A 25,964-nucleotide genomic window follows, 5' to 3' on the forward strand; every position below is an offset into this window, starting at 1 on the left:
AGTTACTTCCAACAAAGCCTTTTGCTTGGTTCAGTGTAGCTTAAATCCACCCATGCCATTAACAGCTTTGGGCACCTTCCCACCACCTTAACTTGGTCCTGCTTGGACAACTTTGGAGACCCTCTCCCATACCCTCCACCCCAGTCCCATTTGGGTACAGTTCCTAGAGCTTCCCTCTTAGCAGAGCTTCAGCTTGCACCTTCTGGGTGAGAAAAGGCCTGAGTTGGAAGGCCTTTTCCAACTCAGATTTTTAAAGAAGTGTTTTATTTGCTCCCTGCCCAGAGCTCAAGGTTCTTGCAAAAACAATGAAAAGCATTAAAAGACAGTACAACAAAAACCCAACTAGCTTATCAGATACTCCTCCTTCCTAGGACTCTGGTAATGAATGCCTTTACCTGACTGCATTCCCAGAAACATTTTGAGAATAACAGTTGAAATGACGTGCTTGCAGGTTTTCTGGAGTCCCATCGAGGGCTCCTGTGCAGTAATTCTAAAGCACGCATACACAAGCAGCAGCGCATTGTGTAAAACTTGTTGTTCTTGTCTGCTTCTTTTACAGATTCAACTTTCCCGCATCAAACCCCCCTGGGTGGTTAAAGGTCAGCCAACCTACCAGATATGTCCTAGGATTATCCCCAATACAGAACCCTCCAGCCAGGACAGAAACGGGGACTCAGCCTCTGCTGACTTTAAGGCCTGTGCTGTGCAAGGCAGGATCCAGCGAGAGACTGCTTCTCCTGCCACCGCCATTGGGGGTGGGGGTGGGCCGGGAGGAGGTGGAAGGAACACGGATGAAGGCGGTGGTGGTGGCAGCAGTGGCACCAGCGGCTGCAGGATCCGGCAGCCCAACCACCGCCCCAAATACTGGAGATCGAAGAGAACTCGTGGGAAGTGCAGGTCAGATTTACAGCGAGCACAGCTACTGTCGTTTTCACACCTAGAAGAGGAGACCGGCTTTGAGCTGGCCAAAGCGAACTCTTGCGTGCAAAAGGCCTCTTCCCTGCAGGCTGAGGGAGATTTTGCATTTGGGCAGGCCTCCAGCCTGACTTCACTTCGGTCTGAAGGTGCTACCCAGCTTGCAGAAGCTTCCGGGGGCAGCTGCTTGGGAGGTGCTGTGGCCGAGCCGTCCCTTGGTCACATAGCCACGGAGACGCCAGTGGGCAGCTCTGGGCAGCTCCCAAGTGATATAAATAGTGAACGTTCTCCAGGCACTGCTTCCCAAGAGGGACGTGGTAGGAAGGAGGGAAGTGAATTTTCTCCAAGCAGCAAACAAGGCCGTTCTCCAGTGGCTCTCTTCAAAGGTACAAGTAGAACGGAAGGGCATGAGCATGGCCATTGTTCCCCTCCAAATTGTGCCTCTATTCTGAAAGAAACCACCTCTGGTACTTCTAGCCGTACCGTTGGTCTGGAGAGCAAACTGGAAAAGGGGCTAGATATGACAACTGGCCCAAACATAGAGGAGCATATCCCTAATCCAGAGAACTCCAGCATTGTTGGGACGGAGGAACTCTCCTCACAGTTCCACATGTCCCCAAGGCAGCTGGCCCCACAGCGGCACGAAAGAGAAACGCCAAGCGGGCTACACAACACCAGCAAGGATGAAGCTTCTCTGCTGTCTGAAGGCTTAAAGGCTTCCCACAGCAGTTGCCTTCCCCCGTGGGGGGTGTTGCTGAGGACAGGAGTGGAGACAGACGGACAGCAGGCGAAGGCCAAGCCAGGCACCAGCTCCTCCAGTGACGAGGAAACCAGGAGCATTCTGAGTGAGACAACGGAGACGGCATCCGACTTGGAAGCTGAGCTGACGGATGAGAGTGCAGAGTTGGGGCAGGACTACAGCAAAGCTACCGAGAAAGGAGCTGATCCCGACAGGGACCACCAGGAGGAATATAACAGGATCAAAATAGAAAGTTTGGTTAGAACTGACACTTCCTTGTGCAGGGAGGGCTTGCTGTCAGAAGCAGGGGCCACCAACACCTGTCAGCTGCAGGCATCTCGTCTGCAGGAAGCTTGTGAATCTTCCCTCCATGTTGATGCAGAAGGCCAGGAAAGTCCTTTGGTGGTGGAGACCCCCAAGCCTCTGTCTATAGAAGCAAGCAACCCTCTGGTGGTTCAGTTGCTCAAGGGAGGACTGCCTCTCAAAACAGTTCTTCCAGGGGCTCATAGCAGCCCTAACATAGTAGCTGCAGCCTCCTCTCTGAACAAAGTTTGTTCTTTCCCAGTGGAGAGCATGTGCAAGAGTTCCCTTTCCCAAAAGCCCTCTAGGGATGAGGGGTTGGGCACAAGTGGCAAAGTCGGCAATGGATACTGTGCACCAAGGTTTCCGAGGGACTTCCCCAAGAGGCAGTGCACTTCTGGCCCAACACCTTTGCCTATGGAGAGGGTAGAGAAGGAACCAGAGAAAAGCTCAGACTCTCCAGATCGAGCAGTGGGTACTTCCCAGAAACCTGATAAGCTGGGTCTGGGAGGAGCAACGTTCTCTTCCTGCACTTACAAAAATCGAAAAGATTCCTCTGCTGCTGTCCCTGCAGAATCTGTTGCCCCTGGGAGCCCAGAAGAGAAGCTGAAAGCAACCGGCACAACCTCTCTGGGTCCAGATCAACCGAGAGGAGGAGTTCTTGGGAAGAAGGTCTTTGGCTCTGGCTTCCCCTGCAATGCAGCTGCCAGAGCCCAGCACCCCAGAGTCCTGGAACCCTCCCCCATCCTGGGCATGCTTTCACACAGTAAGCTACTGCCACCCCCCAGGAGTGCCGCGCCTAGACACGGCGTGCAAGGCACAAGGGAAGACTGGCCTCTGAAGCAGCGTGCGCATGTTGGAGGAGGCGGCGGCAGAGGAGTAGAGAACAAGAACGTGCTGCCATGCTCTGGCCCAGCTAAGAGGAACGTGGAGAAGAGGAAAGAGGCCCCTCCAAGCCCCGTGGAGATGATGGAGCACCTACAAAGTAGCCCTCTTGTTGGGAACTTGCCCTTTTTCAAGTGGCCAAGGGAACTGGGGAAGGGACTTGCCCAACCGCTGGAGCCTTCCTCTATCCCTTCCCAGCTCAACATCAAGCAGGCGTTTTATGGGAAGCTTTCAAAGCTGCAGCTGAATTCTGCCGGCTTTAATTACGCCTCCAACGTGCCAGGCTTCCCCAGGAGCCTTGCAGGAAGTATGATGCAGCTAAGCCACAAAGCGAACTTTGCCACGTCCCGTGGTATGTCCCTCTCTGCACAAATGTTTGCCGATAGCGGCAGCATGGAAGAGATTTCACTCAAGTGTTCATGCAGCCTTAAAGCCATGATCATGTGCAAAGGCTGTGGGGCGTTTTGTCATGACGACTGTATTGGCCCCTCCAAGCTTTGTGTGTTGTGCCTTGTGGTAAGATGATGAATTACGGCCCTGGAAGGGAAGGGGGGAGCTGTATATTTCGTGTGTCTGTTTTGATAACGAGGGTTCTGGAATCTGTACACAAAATATTCTGGTCATAATAGAGGCAATGTTAGCACTGTATATTTGATTTTCCTGCTAGGATTGGACCATCCCATTTCTGAGGGGTTCCCTGCCCCCACCCACAAGAATTGCTGAACATTCTGCTTGCTTAATGCCTTCCTTGGCACTAGTGATTTGTGTTCCTTGAGCCCTTTGGGGACGGAGGCTTTGCTCTATGGGAACTATAGAGCCAGCACCATCCCTTTTTAAGCGGCGGGGTTAAGTAGACCCCGCTTGGCAGGGGGAGCAGAATTCAGTCTTCCATTCTCCCTTCCTGCAATCTCCCTGGCTTGGGTTGGGGGAGAGAGGTGGTTGTTTTTCTAGATCCTTCCACTTAAGAGAGAGCAGGAAATAAATGGTTGTGGGCTTCAGGGCTGGACTGCAGGACGAGGGTCACTACTGAGATGGTGAGTGTGGTGTCATCTTCCGTATTGGAGGGGCCTGGCTGTGTGCAGCTGTGTCAGGGCAGAGGCTTTGGCTGTCATTGTCTTCTGTTGTAGGAGCCTCTGCGCCAGAGGAACTGTAAGCACCAAGGGGCAGAGGGGCTGGGCGTAACCTTTTTACTTTCTAAGCAGTGTCATTTATATATACATATATATATATATAATTTTAAACTTTTTGTTCTTGGGTGTAAAAAGTGAAATGTTTTGCTCCTATATGTACCCTCTATGCACCTGTTGGATCATGTATTTATATGTTGTACACAGTACCGGGCAATTCTGTAAATTGATGTTTATGTACATAAAAGGGTTTTTTAAAATTCCTTTATTTTTCAGGCTGCAGCAGTATTGCATTAAAGTGGTGTTGGTTACTAATTGCTGTCCATAATTGGAGCTGCTGTGTTCTGTCCTGCCTCACACCTGCAACGGCCTCTCCTGCTCTTTGAGCGAGAGGTGTGGCGTTTGTTTCAGGTCTTGCTCAGCTGCTCTGGCTCCGAAGTTGTGCTTCTCACTGCCCCTCTTGCAACTCTAGAGGGAGCTGGAGGCAAGCGCTCAGGTGACATGTTTAGCCAGTGGGAGCAGGCAAGCCAGCGCGCCTCGCCTTGGGGTACCCTGTGTTGGCTGCAACGGGCTTCCCTCTTGAGGGGCAAGGGAGGAAGCAAAGACTCCATTTTCATTAGAGCAAATGGATAGTGAAGGTCAGTTATCTTCCTCTTCTCCTTTAGCTCCTACCTACCTCTTCCTTGACCGGACTCCTCTTTTTCATTAATTGTAGCCCTCCCCGCTCAAAAGCTATAGAAGTGTAAAATCTGGACCTCGTTTTACAGAAAGGTTTACTCTTAAATCAATGTAGCAGCTTTTTAGTTGGAAACATGGAAGTGAGAGAGGTTAAAAGAATTGCGGTATTAAAGGCAACTAAGCTGATGGTCTAAAACCTGCTTACCAAAGATGAGGGGGCAGAGTTGGGGCCCCTCACTCTGCACCCCCTCGGGGCCACTGTAGTGTACAGACTGATGCTGGTCTGGTGGGGAGGGGGAGTCCTCTCTGATGACCCCTGGTGTTGTATGTCCCTTGTGGTATTGGAAAAAAAATAAACATTTTGAAAAAGCAAACTTGCGGTTTTAATCTTCCTTCTGATATTCACCTGTTCCATGCATGGTAATTAGCAAGGAGGGATGTTCTTGAGCCTTGCTTCTCGTGCAATGCAATAACACAGCTCCCTGCTGGAAAGTATCCCACACTGAAGTTGCCCTGGCTGGGGTTGCACTTGCCTAGGAGAAAATTTGCAGACGGGAGGGGTGCTCCTGTATTCAATGCTGTCATGAGGTTTGAGTGGTCTTGGTGGCTAGGATTGCCTTTTTCAGCTCTGGCTGGTTCACTAACTCCAACCGCTGCTGGAGGGAGATGACTTGGCCACCATACTCCATGCTCTGGTAACTGCCATATTGGATTATTGCAATGCACTGAATGTGGGGCTGCCCTTGAAGACGGCTCGGAAACTTTAGTTGGTCCAAAAATGCAGTGGCTACATTACTGGCTAGGGATCTATTTAGATCTCATATAACGTGTGTTAAGGGACGCAGGTGGTGCTGTGGTCTAAACCACTTAGCCTAGGGCTTGTCAATTGGAAGGTCGGCAGTTCGAATCCCTGTGACAGGGTGAGCTCCTGTTGCTCGGTCCCAGCTCATGCCAACTTAGCAGTTCGAAAGCATGCCAAAAAGTGCAAGTAGATAAATAGGTACCGCTCTGGCGAGAAGGTAAACAGCGTTTCTGTGCACTGCTCTGGTTTTGCCAGAAGCAGCTTAGTCATGCTGGCCACATGACCCGGAAAAACTGCGGACAAACATCTTCCCTTGGCCAGTAAAGTGAGATGAGCGCCGCAACCCCAGAGTCGTTTGCGACTGGACTTAACTATCAGGGGTCCTTTACCTTTGCCTTTAACTGGTTGCCAGTTTAGTTTTGGGCCCTATTCAAGGTGCTCACATTAGTGTTTACAGCCCTCAATGACTCCGGCCCCAAATACCCAAAAGACCACCTCAGCTGCTGAGATTGTTCAAGGAAGCCTCCTGGTGGTAGTTCTTCTGTCCTTAGATGCCTGGGAGGTGGTAGACAGAGAGAAGGCCCCTGTGGTGGCCTTTAAGCTATGGAACTCGCCCCCCCCCCCACACACACCCAGAGGTGCATATATTTATTTTTCCATAAGTTATTTTAAATTGGTTTTAATGTAACTCATCCTGGGACCTTAGGGTGAAGGGAGGACACTTAATTAAAATAAAAATAGACCAGAACACTGCTCTGTGTAGGCCTACAGGTGGGAGAGGTCTACCGCTGCTTGGGAGCCATATTGGAAACGAGAAGATGCGTTCTGTTTGTTATACAGTGTTTATTAAGTAGATTCAGTCTTATAATATGATATACAGACTCAAAAAAATTCCACATACTTATGAAATCAGTGCATTTAGCAAGTAATACCATGGATGGAAAGAACCGCTCAATTTAAACAGCTCGTTGGTCTTTTAAGTGAATGGGACAAGGAGGTTGGCCTGTGCTACTCATTTCACAAACAGAACAGAATTAAGTTGCATTACATAGAACAAACACACGTTCTAAGAATTAAAATATTAAGCCACATTTACTGGAAAAAGATCCACTGTATATAACACAAAAGTATTTCCATAGCACATGGAGGAGGAAGTGCCCATCTGCTTAGAAGAGCCACATGAAGTTGCATAGGTGCCTGTCAGGGAAGGTCTTTTTTTAGAATTCAACAGATTTAAGCCATAAAGTGTCACCTTCTCAAGCTGGTTTTAAGTGCCATTTCCTTCCTCTAGCGTCTCTAGGGAAGTATGGGTGCCTCTTGGGCTGCTGGAGGTCTTGTTCCGGGGTCATGCGTGCCCCACAGCCCCCGTTTCTTGTGCCTTGGTGCCCAGGGAGCAGAAGACAGAATTAAGTAGTGCCATCCTGTGGGCTGAGTAGCGAGGGAGATTCTAGCTGTTTGCTTTCACCTTAGTCCTACCGTGTTAAAGATCCCGATAACTGAACTGGTCGCTGGAGAACACGGAATGGCTTGTGTACAAACCCTTTGGGTTGCAGCAGCACATCCCAGGAGTGGGGCGGGCAAGTGCGCTTGTGCACAGAGATGGGCAGGGTGCCAATGAGAGAGTCTGTGGCTTTGCTAAGCAGATGAACAAGGGTGAGGGGGTGTCTCACCAAGAGCAGGTCTTGCAGAACACGGGATGTGCTGGGAGTTCTGTACATGTAAACAGTACACTTTCACTGAGTCCAAAGTCAGGAGCAAAAAGTACAAAGGTTCACATTGGTCTTAGGTAGATACAGGCGAAGAACTGAGCTGTACAGCTCTGAAACAACAACCAAACCGAACTTTCTCTAAAGCACCACTAAATTATATAAAAATCAGACCATGGACAGATTGTAGTTGGTATTCTGGTGAAATCACTAGGCTACCTTGTAAAAAGTTTTACAAAAAATTACAAATCAAAATCTTATTTAACCCTCTGAGTTCAAAGCAGCATTTCTCGTAAAAGAACTGGTACTAAACATTACAGCCGTCTATGAGAGAGGGGAGGCCCTTCCAGTGTTGGGAGAATGTTCGGGGGGGGGGGGGGTTCTACTTGGAATCCCGCGAATGCCGTTCCCTGGCCCAAAATGCTGCTATGGGGAAGGGACTTGTGGGTGGAGATTCCTCCTTGGTTTTTGTAAAAAGACCTGCCAGCCCATGCAGTTCTGTGGGCTCTCGCCCTGTTTTTCAGAACAGGTGGGCTGGCCTTCTGCAGGAATCGGGGTCCCTACTCAATGGGGATCATCGGCTGAAGACCACAGAGATGTCCTAAGACAATTAGAGCTATAAACACACACAACAAAAGGTGGCTTCCGTGGCCCAAATGTGACCACAGATGCTATACTTACCTGAACTCCACCCAACCCTGATGTCGGTTGTGAGCCCCGGTTGGCTTTCCCGTTGGTCTTTTTCCATGAGCCATATCAGATCAGTCTCAAAACATTCTAACCAGTGGTTTAAAAAACGAAAGCAGCAACATACGCACACGAAGCCAAGTTCCAAAGTGATCTAGTGAAGAGGACTCTAAAAAGTTACACCCGGGGGGTGGGGTGGGGGAGACCTTTACCTAAGCAGCCTGTTCTCTTGAGTAAACAGCCCCCGCCCCCCGCCTCATGGCTATGGCTCCTGGTGGTGCCTCCAGCAATGCGAAGGCCGCACATGACAAAACTGAACACCAGGATTTTATTAAGGACAGCGATTGTCTCTGCCACACTTTCAGCGTTCAGGGTTGCACAAAAGTGGTGTGGTAAGGACTGATTCTTTCCTGGGCCTTTCACAATAATAAATATTTACAGAAAATCAAAGTTGAGAGGGAGAAGCAGCAGGTCACACACACCCGGGTGTTCTCTGCTGCAGAGGAAATCGAGAGAAGTGGGGCTGGCAGGAGGGCCTTTCGCCAAAAGGCTGTCCTCCGCTTCCCTGGAACCCCTGGGGTGTCACTCAGTGGACTCAAAATAGAGAAACGGGTGTGTGTGAACTAGGATCAGGAATTCTCATGTGCAACGAAGCCACACTCATGGAGAAACAATGCAACCGAGCCATGAACAGCCGCAATTGCCAAGGGTCTGCAGTAGTTTGTTCCTGAGAACTTCTGAGAACTTCTTGGGTACAACATGTGGCTTAAAACTTAGTCTGACCCCAAGCAAATATATGGGGAAGAAAATTCCTCTCAAGCAAAAGTTGTTTCCGTACAAACTGAATGTAGGAATGGAGTGTTGTATTTCTTTCACCTAATGAAACAAGGCAAATAAAAACTGAAGAAAAGCTCAGTTCCAATAGGAAAATGGCCCAGTATTCATGGCCTATAGGCCCTACATGGGGGAGCTTCCAATAAGGAACTTAGGAGTGCTGCTGCAAATTTCTCCTAAACTTTGCAAGGGCTGGTACTCTGTAGCCCTTTCCCTAGCAAGCTGTGGCATCATGGGGAAGCTTGGGGGCAGTCAAAGTTGCCCAGCTGGGAGCAGAGGGGAGGTGTAGCAAATTCACCCCGTTTCCGAGGCCCTGGGTTTTCTGGTGTCTTCTGCTGGCGCTGAGCTGTTCCCAATGGCCTGGGCTCTGCTGCCTCAGCTCCTCCATTCCTGATTTTAGCAGCACTGAAAAAATATTGCACTGAGCAAAAAAGCAAGTGCATTTCGTGGGTGGAGAGGCATGGGCCGGGCTGTGGGAAGGAGAACTTGAGGGGAGAAAGAAATGGCTCGGCCCAGTTCCACGCATCAGAAACTGGGCTTCTTGCAGGAGTCCTTTGCCTAGTTGGCTGCAAAAAAGCCTTTTAAAAACAACAACAACAACAACCTTCCAGGAATGATGTGAACAGGAATCTGCATTTCGCCCCTTCCCTTTCCCCCTTCATGTAGCTAATGCAACCCTGCCTTGGGCGAGCCCCTCACCCAAAAATAAAGTTAGGAAGGCAGAGTTGCCCCCTACAGCGAGGAACAGGCCTGGTCTGCTGGCTCAAATGCCCCTGAGGGTTGACGACTGGACTCTCCCCGAGTCTGGAAAAAACCCACAACGCAGAGTGAGGTAGAGTGTGAAGGAAGAAGGCTGGGCAGCTGCTTCTCTTCTGGGCTCCAGGGGCTTTTCCTTTAAAGTGACCAGAGCAAGTCCTGCTAACTGGAAGTGGCTGGGGGCCGGGGCCGGGGCTGGCCTCTGAGCCCTACGGCTTCTGCCTGGTGAAAAAGTGAGAGAAGAAGCAGATCTCCTCATCCTCGCCCTCCAGCCCCCCAGGAACACGGGACGGAATGTGTGACGGTGCAGGATTAAACCTCCTCCTCATCTGACAGACACAAAAGTGGCAAATCTGTACAAACTCAAAAATTCATTTTCAAAAAAAGAAAGAAAAATAAATTAGGGGGTGGGGGAAGAGAGGGAGAAGGGGAGGAGGGCCCATTTCTCAATAAATATGGAATTTCTAAGACATGGAAGAGGCAGGAGATGGGGGGAGGGAGGTGCTGGAAAGGGGGCTCTACAAAAGTAAATTCTGACTGTGCCTGTAGCTCCATCCCCCACCAGCTCTCCCCACCCCAACGTCTTCCTCCCCCCCCCCAAAAAATAGTCCTACATCTCTCCAGGCTGCAGGCCGGCTCCTTTGGGTCGGTGTTGGGAGTGCACTGGCACAGGCAGGTTCGAAAGGCAGGTCCTCAGGCCCTGGGCTCCTGCTCCAAGAAGAAACAGATCTTTTTGGATCCCACCTTATAAAAAAAAGTCAGAACCTGTGCCAGCTTGGAGGTGGTTGGTAGGCAGAGGAATGGCCAGTCCTGAGCAGGTTATCAAAGGGAGCCCCTCTGCAAGCAAAGGACAGTGTCTTCTGGCACAGGAGCCAAAGGGAGGCCAGCAGTCAGTTCTGCTGTAAAATGAGGTTTTCCAGTTCATCTGCAGAGCGGAGGAGGAAGGCTGCGGACTCCCGGTAGCCGGCGATCAGCTGCCGCACCGCACTGATCTCCGTGGGGCTGAGCTGGGCAGCTGGCACCCCCCTGTTCGTGCTGTTGGTGGTGGCAGGGGTGGGGGTACTGGGCGCCCCACTTTTCATGCTGAGGTCGGTGGGGCCTGCAGGCAAAGAGCAGGAGAGGGACGGTCAGGAAGCACAAAGGATGCTGCTAGCAGGCGGCCCACAGGGGAGCCCACCCTCCTCCCCAAAAGCCCTGCCCCGGAAGAGAGATTTCCCATCACAGGGATGCGTGTTGCTCATCAGCCTCTTGGAAGAACACAACCCACGCGATTTGGGTGGCTGTTTTGGCTTAAGTGTGACTGCCGTAAGCCACTGTGAGCCGGGGCAAAGCGGGGCACATGTTGAAAGAAATGGAGGAACACCCACATGTACATCAGTGTTAGCAAGCGATGGCTGCTTGGGTTCTGAGACCACATTGCTCCCCAAACAGTCCCTCATGCACACACGTGTGTCTGCGGCTGCCTCCAGAAGGCAGGCAAGGCAGGGCAGCCCAGAGAGGTGTGGACAGCCAGGGAGGGAGCTTTGGGCAAGCTTTGGCCATGTTTGAATTACGAGGTGGGACAAAGAGCCCTGAAGGGTGCACCCGAGGACCCGCAATCTTCAGGGAGCAAAACGCATCACCCTCTCCTCCTCTCGCTCAAGGGGATTAGGCTTCAGTGGCTGGAGCCCAGGGTGGGATCTTGCTTCAGAGTTAAGAGGCATTAGGAAGGGATGAGAAGCGTTAATCCCAGAGACGCATCTTCTGCGGCTCCAGAAATCACATCCTTCCAGTGAGGGCAAGCTGGGAGTGAGAGGAAGGAAGGCCAGAGGCCACTGAGGCACACCTCGTGACAGGCACTTAGTCGTGTGGACACTGGACACAACCAAGGAACCTCCCTCCATTCCTGAAAACCAGCAGGGCAAGATGGTGCGGGGTTCACACTTCCAAATTTTGCCAAAGGACCCCAGAGTCTCCCTTTCCTGAGCCCAAAGGCACAACGAATGACAAATGCACAGGGCGAGGGGCTGCTGTGTTGCCTCACGAGACTCTGGCCTTTGCCTGGACTCACCCTTTGAGGGCAACACCTGAGCAGAAGTGGAAGACAGCCGGGGCACAGCAGGGCATTCTTCACCCTGAGGGCTGCATGCCCTTTTGGGGGACCTTCCACAAGCCACATGCCAGTAGTGAGTGCGGACAGACACAAAAGGGGGGGCAGAGTCACCCCACACTTTCTCTTTTTCTCACATGCACACGAAACATTCATCAACTTCCTTCTCTTCCTGGCCCCTTTCTCTCTTTTCCCTTCTCTCACCCCTCCCCTCCTCAACTGCCTCGTTTCCCCACAGCAATTAGGCTTTTTAAAAGCTCCCTGTGGCACCAGTGAAAGCTTTCTAAAAGCATAATTGTGGGGGGCAGAGGGGGTTGAGCCAGAGCTTCTCTTTCTCCCCCCCCCCCCTGCTTACCATTACTGTGATTCCCTGTCTGGAGCGAGGAGGCAGGTTGCAGGCTGCCTCCGAGGCTTCCGTAGCTCCGGTAACTGTAGTTCAGGCTCCCGTTGATATAGACGGGATCTTGGGAGAAAGAAGAGGCTGGCAGTGTGTAGGACGAATGAGTGACGGCGGCTGAATCCCGGGAGTGCTGCTTGTCCAGGGCAACTGGCTCATCCTGCAGTGGAGGAATCACAGAATTACAGAACTCAAGGAGACCACTAGAGTCATTTAGTCCAACCTCCTGCAATGAAGGAGACTTTCCCAACATGTGTCTCTAAGCAAGGGGTGCACCAGTCGGGGTGTGTGGGGTGTGTGCCTGGCCTCAGGCCCCTCCAGCCAGGCAGGGGCTGAGGGAGACGAAGAGCCCTTTGAGCCAATTACCCAGAGGGCTGTTCTTTACTCTCCACTCCCCTCGCTGTGCATAGCGCCACACCCGTTGCCCGCTCTCAAAGTCACAAGTGCAACATGCAGCCTGCGCAGCTTGTGAACAGGTGGCGATGGGGCGAGCACAGGCGCACCAGCTCTGCCACAGCACCCCAGGGCATAGAACCCTGCGTTCAGCGCCAAACCAGAGGTCAGCTCCAGGGCCCGTACCTGTGATGTTTGGTAGATCTCCAGCCGCATTCTTTTGGCTGCTTTCCGCGTCTCACTCTCGCAAGCGGCTGCCAGGATGTTCTCGGCCATGGCTGAGGTCAGGTGGGGCGGGGTGGGCCTGGTCTGGGGACACATAGAGCCAGGAATGTCAGCCGTCGGATAAGAGGGTCAGTGGGTGGGCAGGCAGACCAGACAGTCAAAGGAGAAGAATCACCAGCTCAGGGGAAAATGAATGGTTCTGTATTAACATGCTTATACCCCTCCCTTTGGCCTCCAAAGGCCCCCAAGGATGCTTAGAACAACCAATTATCCATAAAGCAACCGGTTAAAAACCAAGAAGTAAAATCTAAGGGTGCTTGTTCAAAATGCCAAGCCACGTAACAGGGAAGAAAAACCCAAGCAACCCCAAAGCAGCAAAATAAAAGGAATGTTAACAATGCGCTGAAAAGCCCATCAGGCAACGCAGGGCAAGGAGTTCCACAATCTGGGTGCCATGATAAAAAAAAGTCCTGTCCCGGAACCCCTCCAAACTTCTGATGACATGCTTGGTCCCAAATCATTTAGGTCTCCCCCACCCCCCACTTTAAAACAAAAACAAAAACTTTTCCGGCTTTAAGGACAGTTTACGTTGTACCCACAAGCAAACCAGAAGCCAACAAAGATTAGCGAACACCAGATAAAACAACATGTGCTGTATCCACAGCCATAGCCTTGCCTGCTGTATTTTCAGCAACTAACGTTTCTAAGTTTTCAAAGGCAGCCCTGTGTAAAATGTGCTGTAGCAACCTAACCTTGATGTGATGTGACCTGGGCACATGAAACAGTGGCAACATCTATGATTTCCAGGAAGTGGTGTTGTGCCAAAGCATTCCTAGCCACAGCTGCTACCTGGTGGCTATCCAAGACCAAAGGCAGATCGATCAAATGTTTACTGACCATTAACAAAGTAGAACATATGAAGATGTACAAAAATCAAAGCCTCCGTAGAATCAATGAATAATTCCCAGGTGACAAGCTGGGAACAAACCATTGTAGCTGGTCAAGGATACATTAAAATGTTCACATATATATTGCCACCTGTTTGGTAACACATTTATTAGATCCATCAAGGAAAATGCTCAAAAGAGCCTCCAAGGATCTTCCAGGAAGCCGCCACATAAAGAGATAAATTATGCTTTCTCTAACCCCTTGATAAAATATACAGCAAAGGTATGTATGAGTGACTGTTTCAAATTCTAAATTTGAAAGGAGAGCACCTAACTATGGCAAATCTACAATCTTGGATCTTAGAAGATAAAATGTTAAAACATGCCAACAAAACTTTTCTTCTGTACTTAAGCAATGCTAGAAAACTTAGACATGGCATGCAGTTGTTAGAGGCAGACCAAGTCACAGCCGGTGACTGTCAAGAGAACGCTCAGTGAATCTGATCCTTCGCAGGAATGCAACCATGTCTAGAAGCGTTAAACCTAAATGCAGATCAGCTCTCCTAATGAGTAGCAGCAACTTTGTCTTGACCAGATGGTCTCAGCTTCCTACCCACATCCAATCCATCACTGGACTCAAGCACCAATTCAGGATCTCCAAGCATTCCCAAAATAAGATGCAAAACAGAAGACTGTCACCATCATTTGAGTGAAACCACACCCTAATTTTCCAGACAAGCTCTCCCAGAAGTTTCACATTGTGGTGGAAATTGTCAACAGCTATGGGGCCCCATGACCAAACCCCAGAGGACCCAACGGCAGTCTCCCTACACCACTGGCAGGGAGCCACTACTAAATGGGTGCCCCCTGCCACCCCATCCCACCCAGGTGACTCAGCAAGGTCAGTGGGAAGGGTCAGAGGGTGGAGGATGCCCCGGGGAGAGAGAGAGTTGGACAGATGTCCCTAAGTGGCCAAGTCTTCCTTATCATGGCAAAAGCGTGGAGATGCCATCCCACAGGGCAATTACATAGACTGGGTCCGGTGCGGATCACATGAATGAGGAATGGAATCAACAGGGGTTGGGATGGTTCTCAACTATCTTAGGAGAGGAGACGCAGAAGGAAGTGGGGATAATAATAATAAAAACCTCACCATCTCCATGCCATTCTTCTTCATGCGGCGGCAGGATTTGAGGTAAGTGCGGATGCGCTTGCGAGCTCGCTCCTGGAACTCGGGAAACTGCCTGCTGCAGGATTCAATGATGGCCTGGATCTTCTCTTTGGGCTGTTTGGAGATGGGAACCATGCGGTCCAGATTCTCATCCACAAAAAGGCGTACAAACATCTGCAGAAACAACAGGGAACATAGGGAGCTGCCTCATACCTGAACGGATCATTAGCCTGCCTGGTTCACAATTGTCCGCCTAAGTCCAGCAGTATCTAGAGGGCACCAGGCTGGGGAAGGGTGGTCTACTCTGATTGGTAGCAGCAGCAACTCTCGGGCAGAGTCTCCATCACCAGTTGCCACAGGTGGGCTAAAGCAGGGGACAAATCTGTGCGCAAAGCATGGGGTTGGCCGTTGAGCTGTAGTCCCTCCCCTCTCACAGGGGAAAGGAAAGGTGCAGCCACGCGACTGAACCCTGTCTGCCCCCCGTATGTCTGCCCATACACAAAGCTGCCCATACATTGAAGGCCTTTAGCCGCTCTGGGTCCATTCCTTCCGAATCGTTCATCTTGTCGTTGTCCTCATGGTCATCGTGCTCGTCGTCATCGTCATCAGCGGCTGGAGCTCTGCCCACGGTCAGGTCTTCAGGGCAGCCGCTGACCTCGGTCTTGACGGAATCGTAACTGCCAGAGCTGTATGGAGGCGACTGAGGGAGGAGACAGAGAATCAGCCCTTTGAACCGCCCCCCCTGGCTACACCGGTCCTGCTTAGCCTTCTGGTGGCTCACAGGTCTCTAACTTTGGGAGGGCTCAGCCTTGGCTTCTACAATGTCTAAATTTTTGGGGGTGGGGCGGAGAGAGGAGGCAGAGGGCTAAAATGGGATGGAGGGGGGGGCACAACCACACCACTCCTGCAGTGAATGCCTGGGAAGACCCGAGTCCACACCCCATGTTAGGAAAACATTCTTCAAGAAACAGATAAAAGTTCCTTTTAGCTTTAAAGTGGGTTCCAGAATTTTCTTTACTGTGTAGGAGTGGCACTCTAGGCCTGATTGATGTCAGCTGCAGGTGCAAATGAAGGGAGGAAGTTGCAGGCTGCAATTTCCGCACAAGGAAAGTGTGTGTGCGCGCGCGCACACACACACTGAGTTTATACCATGCTGGAGAGATATAGAAAGAATGTACTGTGGTACCTTGGTTCTCAAACAACTTGGAACCCAAACACTGCAAATCCGGAAGTACGTGTTCCGGTTTGCGAACTTTTTCGGAAGTCAAATGTGCTCCGTTTTGAGTGCCACACTTCCTTTTTTTTTTTTTTATAAAGAATTTATTGGATTTTAACAAATAAACACACACAAAATACAAAAACTACAAAAAATAAACTACAAAACTACAAAAAAACACTCATTTATCAGTCCTTATCTTATTCCTAACATTGTTTGGGGACTTCCTCACGTCCTCTCTTCTGCGTTCATTTCTAATCTTCTTTAGTAACTTTATACCATTATAAAAATCTTCTTTCTCATCAAATCTTATCTTAATAAACAATAATCATCACTTAACTTTAGTCTTAATCCTAATAAAAACATACATATCATATTTCTAACTAATTCTTATATCCTATCTTAATTTAACTTCTTCTTTTTTTTTTAACAAAATTTTATTAGCATTCACACTTCCGTTTGGAGTGTTACGCTGAGGTCTGTCTGTTTTTGCTATTTATTTTGCGTTTTTGTGGCTCTTTTTTGTGTGTGTGTGTGACTGTGTGGAACCCAGTTCAGCTACTGATTGATTGTGTCACTGCAGTACACTGTTTTTTCCTTTCATTTCCTTTCATTTTATGGATCATTAGATAGGAAAATTGATGTTAAATTGCTGTTTTGGGGGTTGTTTTTAAAAGTCTGGAACAGATTCATCCATTTTGCATTACTTTCTATGGGAAAGTGTGCCTTGGTTTTGGAACGCTTTGGTTTTGGAACGGACTTCCGGAACGGATTAAGTTTGAGAACCAAGGTACCTCTGTAAAAAGTATATATTAGGAACTGAAATGCTTGTGCAACCAGTCAAGCAATAAAGAAGCTCTTGACTGAGGAATTTGACTCTGACTACTGTTCTTGTCCTCTGCCTCCGGGGGGGAAACTCTGCTATAATCAGTAAGACAAGGTTTTACTGAGGTGCCACCACACAAGCAGGAAAGGGCAGCAGAAGTTTGTGGGCAGTAACCTCTAATACCCCAAAATATGGGTCAGTCTGAAGTGTCCTCTTCTTCCATCTTGGGGACTTGAGGGGAGCCGTGCTGGATTAAACTTAGGCCTAGCATTCTGTTATCAATGCTAGGAAGCACACAAGGCAAAGCAGGAAATTGACCCCCCCCCCAGCTGTTTGTTCCAAGCAGCCACAGAAAGATTCGGCCACCATGAGGACCAGTCAGCAACAGCAAATCCCCTGGAACCTTGGCGAGAGCTCTTGCCCATGGAAATCCCCTTTCTGTAAGGTCCATGAAGCGGATGGTGCATTCATCTCACCATGCCCTGGTCATCTGGTCATTCTCTACAGACGCCATAGGGCTCCCCTGCTGTTTTGGCTCCCAATGGGCAACCATCGTTCATTCCTGCGAAAAGCTCCAACCACACAAAAGAAGGGCCATTGGGCCAGGACCCCCAAAGTCTGGTGACTCTGCTTCCTTTCTGCCTTAAAAGGAAATGTTTCTGGCCAAGATAGGGCTGGGAACAAGGCCCTTGGCATAGGAAAATTTGCTGGCACTGGTCTAAGTGTAGTTGGTTGGTGGACTACGGTGGCAAAGGAAAACAAAACGTGGAGTGCTCTAAATTTAACGCAAGGCTAGGCCACAGGGACTCCTTATCAGGGTGACTGATCTTCTCCTATTACCCAGATGGGTCACCTGCTCTCGCTTCAGCCTCCACGTGGTCTTCTTTTGACTCTGCCACCGTGCCTGTAGCCAGGGGGAAACTCCGCTATTGCCACTGGATGTTAGGTGGAGGGACGCTTCCCCTGCCCCCATGTCAGGGGCTTTCCCACACACACACACACACACACACACACACCTCTCTTTCTCTCCCACACACACACACCTCGGCTGTGCTTTTGGCTCCATATTTTGCACGGCTCCGCAGGCCATCGGCGCTGCAATTGTCCGACTGGTAGGAGGGGGTGACGTGGGCAGGTGCCAGCTTGTCACACAGGTTGATGGGCTGGTCCTCAGAGGAGGCACTGAAATCCATGGGAACGGCAGCTCCATTCCCGTTCATCTCTGGGTAGGCGGCATCCCCCTGAGTGCTGCTGGAGGTGGACGGGTTCAGGGTCGAGGAGCCGTTCCCGCTGCAGCTCTCCGAGGAGGAATCGTCTGCAAAGAGAAGAGAAGGGGTCCCATTACCAGAAAGACCAGAGACCCCGAGATGCTGCTACTGTTGCGGCCCCAAACCTGCAGTTTGCAGCGGGGAAGGGGCAGCAACAGCTCCTGCGGTATTCTCACCCAAGGCACAATCTTGCTCTTCCCTCATCAACATCAGTAACCCCCCCCCCCCAAAAAAACCCCCAACAATGCCACCCTGAGGCCCAGGGCAGGGCTTTCTCAGTGGTAGCTCCCAAACTGTAGAACCATCTCCCCACTGCAGAAGGGGAAAGCAAACCTCTTTCACCCACCTTCTTCTGAGATTGAGAGTGTGCGTGATTCGTTGCTATTTTACCCACTGCTATTTTATGTTACCCTGTTTCTCCTAAAATAAGACATAGCCATAAAATAAGCCATAGCAGGATTTCTATGCATTTGCGAAATATAAGCCGTTCCCCAAAAATAAGCCATACCCCGAAAATAAGCCATAGTGACGCGGCACCTCCCATTAAAACAGCCTGGGGAGGCGTGGCTATGCAGCGTACCGATGCGACACGGTTAAAATAAGACATCCCCTGAAAATAAGCCATACTGTGTTTTTTTGAGCAAAAAAATATATAAGACGGTGTCTTATTTTAGGAGAAACACGGTACTTCCATTTATGTTGCATTTACTTTGTGCTGATGTTTTCATGGGTGTGTGTGTGTGTGTTTGCATGTTTTAAGGTGTTGTTGCAAACTGCCCTATGACTGTATGGTGAAGGGTGGTGCAGAAATATAAAAATGAACAAATGTGGAGATAATACTGGCATTTCTTACCAGGCAGTTGCAAATACTAGTGAGATAGCATGTCTATAGTCCTTTAGAATTACATGCCAGTTAGTTCCCCACCACTGAGACTCAGTCCCACCCCCACCCCACCCCCCCGTCTTGCACACCTGCCTTCAGGCTCCAAAGACTCCCTTTTTATATGAAATATCATGAAGTAGTGCAGAGGCAGCCAGTGTGGGGCTCCCTAGATATTTTAGATTACAACTCCCATCAGCCCCAGACAGCACAGCCAATGGTCAGGGATGATGGGAGTTGCAGTCCACAGAATCTAGAGGACATCATCACACCGGTAACTCCTGAACCAGCAGCTCACAGAGGAGTCTGGGTAATTCTTTTTCGGGAACTTCCATTTCCCAAAGGACTACTGAGGATGACATGAAACCCAGCAACATTAACCCCTTGCAAATGACCACAGTGCCTGGAGACAGTCAGGCTGCATATCCACAGCAGTGACCAGAGGACAGGAAGAATGACCACTGGGAGGAGCGCAGGGAGAATAAACACATAGTGCACCTGTGGCAGCAAAACCAGATGCCTTCGCCTGCAACAAAACATGTCTCTCCTGTAACAGTCTCTACAGCCACAGCAGGAGCTGTAACTCTCCAACAGTTTGACTGTTTGATTCTTCTGTTGCCTCCCAAGAAAGACAGATGCCAACCAACTGAGGGTGAAAGCTCAGGAGGGGCAAAGGGGAGAGCCAAACGTCAGAGCTCTTCCTGTGGGCAGCTTTGGAAGGATGCCTTTCGTACAGACTGGTGAGAAGATACTTAAGCAGAGAGAGAGGACAAAGGATGGCTGCATGAGGTGTGTACACTCAGCCCTCTCTGGCCTTCAGTAAACCAGTTTGGCAGGTTTATTCTATTGTTTCAAGCACCTGGAGAACCTGCTTGACCAGAGGTGCTGGAGTAAATGTGTGTGCCCCCCCCCTTCAAAGTGGGATAGGAAGCCTCACTCCAGTCACTTTCAGCACTCTTAAAAAGGATTGTCCCCAGCGCTAGCTATGGAGGCAGAGATTCAGAGGGTGGCACTTCTTTTCTCTGCAAGCCCACCCCGTCCCTTGCCTTCCTCAACACATCTCTAGACTGAAAATAAAGCGGAATCCAGGTCCCTTGTGTTGAGGGTGCAGAGGCAACGACAATGCCCTGGCCTCCTGCCACTTAGCAAGGGCCACAGGACGCCTGAGCATGTGTGTCTGCACCTGATGCTGCAGGAGCTCCTCTGGTCCAGCGGAGGGGAGCCAATGGACTTGGCTGCCATTACAACTGTGGTCACAAAGCCAGCCAGCCTGCCAACGCGTGGCCCTGGGCAAAGCACTCCCTCGGCCTCAATCCCCCACCTGCAGAACGAGGGCAAGGCAAACAGCGCCTGCCATCTCCCATCTTTTCCATCCCACCCCATCCCACCCAGCCTGCGGATGTACCACCTCCCGCTCCTCCCCCCCCCCCCGTTGCCAGGCTCTGCTGCTCCCCTGGTTCCCATGGAGATCGCCTACGTGCCTTGCCTTGCCTTCCCCCCTCAGACACATTTGTTCCAGCCCTGGCATCCATCATACAGAGCAGGTCTCCCTGCCTGCACAAGCGCAGGGGCCAGGCAGCATTTCACACGCAGCAGGCTCTGCCTCCTTACACACTTACGCACCAAGCAGCCCCTCAACAATGGCACTGTGCTGCATCTTCCCAAACCATGGCTGTGACTTTGGGCACCAGAAAAGGGCATGGCCTTCCCCTCCCCCCACTGCAGCTCAACTGGGAGATGACATCCCAACCTCTTGCCCTCATGTGCAGCTCTGAGCAAGGAGCAAGCACGTGATGCACTCATTCATCCTGTGCTTTCTTTCTCCAGGACCCGAATTAGGTGCCGGCCTCTTTTTACGCATGCACAGCCGCCTGCCATGTTTCAGGGCAGAGCCTCTTGTGGGGCGCATTGCAACACGCACCCTTCCCCACCAAAGCCTCCTGGCCAGTTCACTGGCCCGCCCATGCTGCCTGCCACCACAGCAGATCCTTGCAGCGGTGGAGCAAGCCGCTTAGCTGCCCGGGGCGACAAACGCAGAGGCACCCCCTGGGGGCGAGGCGTCGCTTCGCACGCGCACACGTCACGACGCACGTCAGGACAGACTGTACATGCACGGAAAAGCCACGCATGGGCAGTCCTCCGTGCTGGCGCTGCTGCTCCCGCAGCGACCTTGCGAGCCACCGAGTGAGTGGCGGCTCGTTGGGCTGCCCCATCAATGCTGCTTGCGTGCGTGGCAGCCTTGCAAGTTTCCGCTCGCTCGCAAGGGTGCCGCGGGAGCAGCAGCGCCGGGCCAGACAGAGTGCACATGTGCGACATTCTGTGCATGCGCACTCCGTCCGGGGCTGCCGCACATGCGCAGTCCACCCGGGCAGCGGGGCTCAGCTTGGGAATCGCGGGGCAGGACAGGAGGCACGCCGAGTGTCACCCCCCTCCAGACTGGAACACGGGCCGCCCCGCCCCCATCGCCCCCGCCTTCCTACGCCACTGGATCCTTGGATTCACGAGGTGCTGCAAGGCGGGGAGAGGGGAAAGGGCAAAGGCCTCGCAGAAAGCTGCTTCCTGCACAGGCCAAGCAATGGGTGATGAACAAAGGAGCTGCAGATGGCAGCCCCCAACTTCCTCTTGCTGGCTTCCTCACCCAGGTGGCAGGACAATCAGGGTCAGGCGGCTGCTGGTGGAGAAAGCCCGGCATCCTTGTGACAGACGGGAGCTGCAGGGGGGGGGGGAGAGCAGGGAGGTGCGGCTGCTCTCCTTCCTTCTGCCTGCCCGCCCTCCCCTGCAATCTACAAGGAAGCTGCGGAATGGCTTCCCTCGGAATGGCTTCCCTCGCCAAGGCCCTTCCATACTCCCTGGCACCACCCTGTGATCAAGATCTCGCTCCTGGCTGCTGCTCGCGAGATCTGCTGCTGCTGCTGCTGCTGCCCCCCTCCCAAACACACTTCACACCCCTGGCATCTCTGCCCAGCCTCTCCTGATCTGCCCAGGTTCCACAAGCCCTTGTATTCTATCCAGAGTCATTTCTGACAGGGGTGAGAATCCCTATGCCATTCGTCGGTCACTGAAAGCGCTTGGACCACGAGTTTAAGAGTACTCAATCTAAACTAGGCTCAGCAATTCTGAGTATGTGCTCTGGGTGATGACTGCACCTCTCATGCCTTCCACCTCTGGCTGCAAGGCAGGGCGGAGGGAGGGAGGGCAATCTGATTATGCACAGGAACACAGGAAGCTGCCTCGTGGGCATATCTACAATTTCAGCATCTGTTGAGGGTATGGAGGCCTGGTAGGAAGAGGCACTGCATGCCTGGAGATTGTAGAAGCAGAAAAAGACTGGTCCAGTTTTCCCCAATCTGGCTCCCTCAACATGTTTTGAGTGGCCATGCAGAGACTGATGGGAGTCGTAGTCCAAAACATCTGGAAGGCACCAGGTTGTGGAAAGCTGAACTAGAGTCCCACACAGCCTGAACTTCTGTTATCAATTAAGAGCTGCTACTGACCAAGATGGAAGCAATACTGCCACATTAGACCCTGGTCCTTCACTACTTTCTTTGGATGGGGAATTTGGGCTTCTCCAACTTTCTCAGTAGAGAAGGTGGCCGCTACCACAGTTTCTGCAGCTGGGTACGCCAGATACTCAAAGTACTGGGTGAAGGCACAACCATCCAATCAGCACCCTGGCATTGCCAGAGATATTGCCTGAGATCCAGGGTTCAGCACCTTCACTGTCCCAACACAAATAACTGCAATGGCCTGCTTGTACCTCTGAGCCACCCCTGGAGAAAGGCACCTTCTCCCTAGAGCCTCTTAGATTGAAATCCTGAACACAAGGGGACTAATTGGCTGGACCTTTTTACATTTTCATGTTTTTATTTGTGCATCATAAGATACAGCTGGCTGGAAAGAGAATCAGTATGAGTTCCACTTGCATATGAAAAATCCACGGTCAGATCCCTCCTTAGCCAGGAACATCAGTGCACAATGTGCCTTGCAGACATACATGCGTGAGTCAGATGGACGGAGTATATCTTGCCAATACTCTGGCCTAGTCTCTCCACCTTTCTGCCAGTTCTTGCATGGTGTGAATTGCTACCCCTTTTGTCACACATTTCCATTTTGTGCCTGGTGCCTGCCTAGATCCATTGGGCATGGGGGATCTCCCAGCTCCCGCCCAGCATAGTTCCTGTAATGGGGGCAGATCTCTGCCAGTGAATGGAGAGAAGGAGGGCAGGAGGGAGGGGAAACAGCCAGGCTAGCAGTTTGAGAGGCTTTCCCTCCCCCTGTTCTCAGCTCCTTCCCGGAGGGAGGCTCCCAGCTTTATCCAATGATGCCTCTCTGAAGGATTAAGGAGAATTATTCCTGGCCATGGAGGCACGAGCTGCGCACCAGGCTGCTGTGCAGTGAGCCCAGGCATTGCCACAGCAACAGAGCCTCTCCTTCTGCGCCTGGCCAATGGCAGGCCTCCCCAAAGGCCAATGGGAGAAAGTGTGTGCTGCCTTGGGACCATCCTTGCTGCCTGCTCCTTGGCTTCTCCCTGGATTAGCAGCAGCCCCCGAGCTGCCGCTGGAGCGCCAACAGCACATGGCAGTGAAGGCAGGGCAGCCACCACCAAGGCTGATCGAGTCTCATCCACTCTTTTAATGGGCCCCTTTCCCTGCAGAGCTGGCTTTCTCCACTGACAGCAGAGGAAGTAGAGAACAGAGATGGCTTGTTTCTAATGTCAAGGGTCACAGAAACTGATAAAGAAAAAGAGCAAGGATTGAACTTGCTGGAATTTTTTCCTCGCCCAAGGAATGAGCAGGATCTCATCCCCAATTGCCCTTGAAGTCAGACTCAGCTGGTTAGAGTGTGCTGCTGATAATGGCAACGTTTCAGGCTCGATCCCCGTATGGGACAAGTGCACATCCCTGCATTGCAGGGGGCTGAACTAGATGATCCTCAGGGTCCCTTCCAACTCTATGATTCCATGAAAAGGATGCCTTCCAAGCCTTCTAGGGCATGGCTGGCTGGGGGAGAAGAGCAGAGGATAATGAACTGAAAGATCCCTTTTACAGGTGGGTAGCCGTGTTGGTCTGCCATAGTCAAAACAAAATAAAAAATTCTTTCCAGTAGCACCTTAGAGACCAGCTAAGTTTGTTCTTGGTATGAGCTTTCGTGTGCATGCACACTTCTTCAGATACGCTGAAACAGAAGTCACCAGACCCTTATATGCACATGAAAGCTCATACCAAGAACAAACTTGGACTCCATCCATACACTGCTGTTATTTCTGTAGTAATGTATATGGATGATTCATTTATATAGGGTTATATACAAAGCAACAAGCAAAAGACAAGACCCTGCCTTGGGGAGGGTACAATCTAAACCTATACTTTGAAGTGGGGGTTGGGGGTGAGAGAGACAGAGGGAGAAGAAAACATACTAAGGGGTAAATGAGATCCCTAGTCTTCCCATTAGCCCCCAATACATTGTGGGGATGGTGGGGGGCTATAATGAAGTTTTCACATTTATTACTGTGGCAGGTGTGAAAAAGGCAAATTGCATGTTGGGGATGATTAGGAAAGGGATTGAAGGTGGACCTGTCAGGATTATAGCACTGTCATGCAACTCTGCGGTGAGAGCACACTTGGAATATCCCATACAGTTATGGCTGCCTCACCTCAAAAAGGATGTAGCAGAGCTGGAAAAGGGCAAGCAACAAGGTCAAGGGACGGAAGCAACTCTCTTGGGGGAAATGGTTGCGACATTCGAGGCTTTTTAGTTTAGAAGAAAGGCGAGCAAGTCTGATAGAAGTGTGTAAGAATATGAATGGTGTTGAGATAAAGAGATATTTCTCCCCCCATCCCCAAAAGTACTAGAACCTAAGGGGGGCATCCAACGAAGATAAATGTTGAAAGATTCAGGACAGACAAAACAAAGTGCTTCACACGGCACACAGCTAAACTATGGAACTCACTCCCACAAGATGCAATTGGGGCCACCAACTAGGATGGCTTTAAAAGACGATTAGTCAAATTCACAGACGATAAGGCTGCCAATGGCTACTGGCCACAACTGGGGTGTTTTCTGAAAATGTGCAGGTTTAAAATGCAACATTTCAATATGCGCACAAAAGCACACGTCACTCCCTCCCACCGGGTCAAGCGAACCTAAATAACTTACCCCAAATAAGGAATGTTTGCTAACTGGCATAATTTATTCATCTTCAAGAATTAGGCACTGAGTCCTTCTCCAACCACGGTGAACACAAAGAACTCTAAAGACTGCCTTAATTATTCTGGATTGCTGGGGCCTGAATGGCCCCCCCCCTCTCACATATCCAGCATCATAACTGAAAAAGGCCCCATATCCTGTGTAAATCCCAGTTAACCAATCATACTGGGTTGCTTCCTATGTTCAACTGCAGCAGCTACCAAAGGACCGAGATTATAAGGAGGGTCTGTCTGCTGGATCAGACCAAGGTGGGTCCCACCAAAACCAGCTTCCTGTTCCAAACAGCTGCTAGCCAGATGCCTCTGGAAAGCTCATCAGCAGAGCATGAAGGAGGCATCAACTTCCCCATGCTGTATGTCCCCAGTATTCAGCAGTCATCAAATAGAGGAGTGCCTCAAAATATTGGCTGCCAAGCCTGGAAGCTCTCAATAGAGCAATCCTCAGAGAATCTGACTAATACTTTTTAAGAGCCACCAATGCTAGCAGCCATCGCTTCACCACATGCCATCTTACTCCATGAATTAAACCTGTGTCGCCTCCAGTGTTCACAAGCATTTTGGCCCAGCAAGGGGTGGGAGTGGCAACTGGGAGGAGGGGGGGGTCAAGGGCAGAATCCTCTCCTCCACTTCTTTACCCCCCCACCCCACCCGCAAGTGGCTTCTTCTTTCATTAACAACCACTGGGACTCCATTGCATGCATCCTCTTGGAACATGTGCTTAGGCCAGACTCCTTGTCCTTCCCTTAGGTCTCCTCCAGCACTAATCCCCACCGAGCCCACAGAGGACCCACATCACAGGGCCCCATACAACAGCTATGACTTCTCAGAAGCTACAGTGAGGGCAACCCTGATCTTCCACAGATTCAGCGACTGGCATCTCCAGTGGACCTCCCACAGTCTGCATACAGCCACCTGGCTCAGCTCTTCACCTGCACTGACAAGTGGGGAGGGGAATTACCCCCCCCCTTTGTTATTCC

The 25,964-nt window shown here is 51.0% G+C and overlaps 2 protein-coding genes across 10 annotated transcripts in view; one reads left to right on the forward strand and one right to left on the reverse strand.

Annotated features, from left to right (window-relative positions):
• The window catches only part of ASXL1 (ASXL transcriptional regulator 1), a 32,356-nt gene extending 27,338 nt beyond the window's left edge, over positions 1 to 5,018 (forward strand). For all 3 annotated transcript variants that reach the window (XM_033153875.1, XM_033153877.1, XM_033153876.1), the window contains one exon: positions 560 to 5,018. In XM_033153875.1, the coding sequence (XP_033009766.1) occupies positions 560 to 3,364 (2,805 nt within the window). In that variant the 3' untranslated portion in view covers positions 3,365 to 5,018. The remainder of the gene's footprint in view (positions 1 to 559) is intronic.
• Positions 5,019 to 6,269: 1,251 nt separating this feature from the next.
• The window catches only part of NOL4L (nucleolar protein 4 like), a 145,807-nt gene continuing 126,112 nt past the window's right edge, over positions 6,270 to 25,964 (reverse strand). For 5 of the 7 annotated variants that reach the window (XM_033153878.1, XM_033153881.1, XM_033153883.1 and 2 more), the window contains 6 exons: positions 17,677 to 17,948; positions 15,106 to 15,291; positions 14,574 to 14,765; positions 12,495 to 12,617; positions 11,874 to 12,075; positions 6,270 to 10,528 (listed from right to left, as the gene is read on the reverse strand). In XM_033153878.1, coding sequence (XP_033009769.1) covers positions 10,320 to 10,528; positions 11,874 to 12,075; positions 12,495 to 12,617; positions 14,574 to 14,765; positions 15,106 to 15,291; positions 17,677 to 17,948 — 1,184 coding nt within the window. In that variant the 3' untranslated portion in view covers positions 6,270 to 10,319. The remainder of the gene's footprint in view (positions 10,529 to 11,873; positions 12,076 to 12,494; positions 12,618 to 14,573; positions 14,766 to 15,105; positions 15,292 to 17,676; positions 17,949 to 25,964) is intronic. The other 2 variants (XM_033153880.1, XM_033153879.1) reach the window with 1 other exon arrangement.

This window comes from Lacerta agilis, chromosome 6 (assembly GCF_009819535.1).
Source record: "Lacerta agilis isolate rLacAgi1 chromosome 6, rLacAgi1.pri, whole genome shotgun sequence".
NCBI classification, from domain to species: domain Eukaryota; kingdom Metazoa; phylum Chordata; class Lepidosauria; order Squamata; family Lacertidae; genus Lacerta; species Lacerta agilis.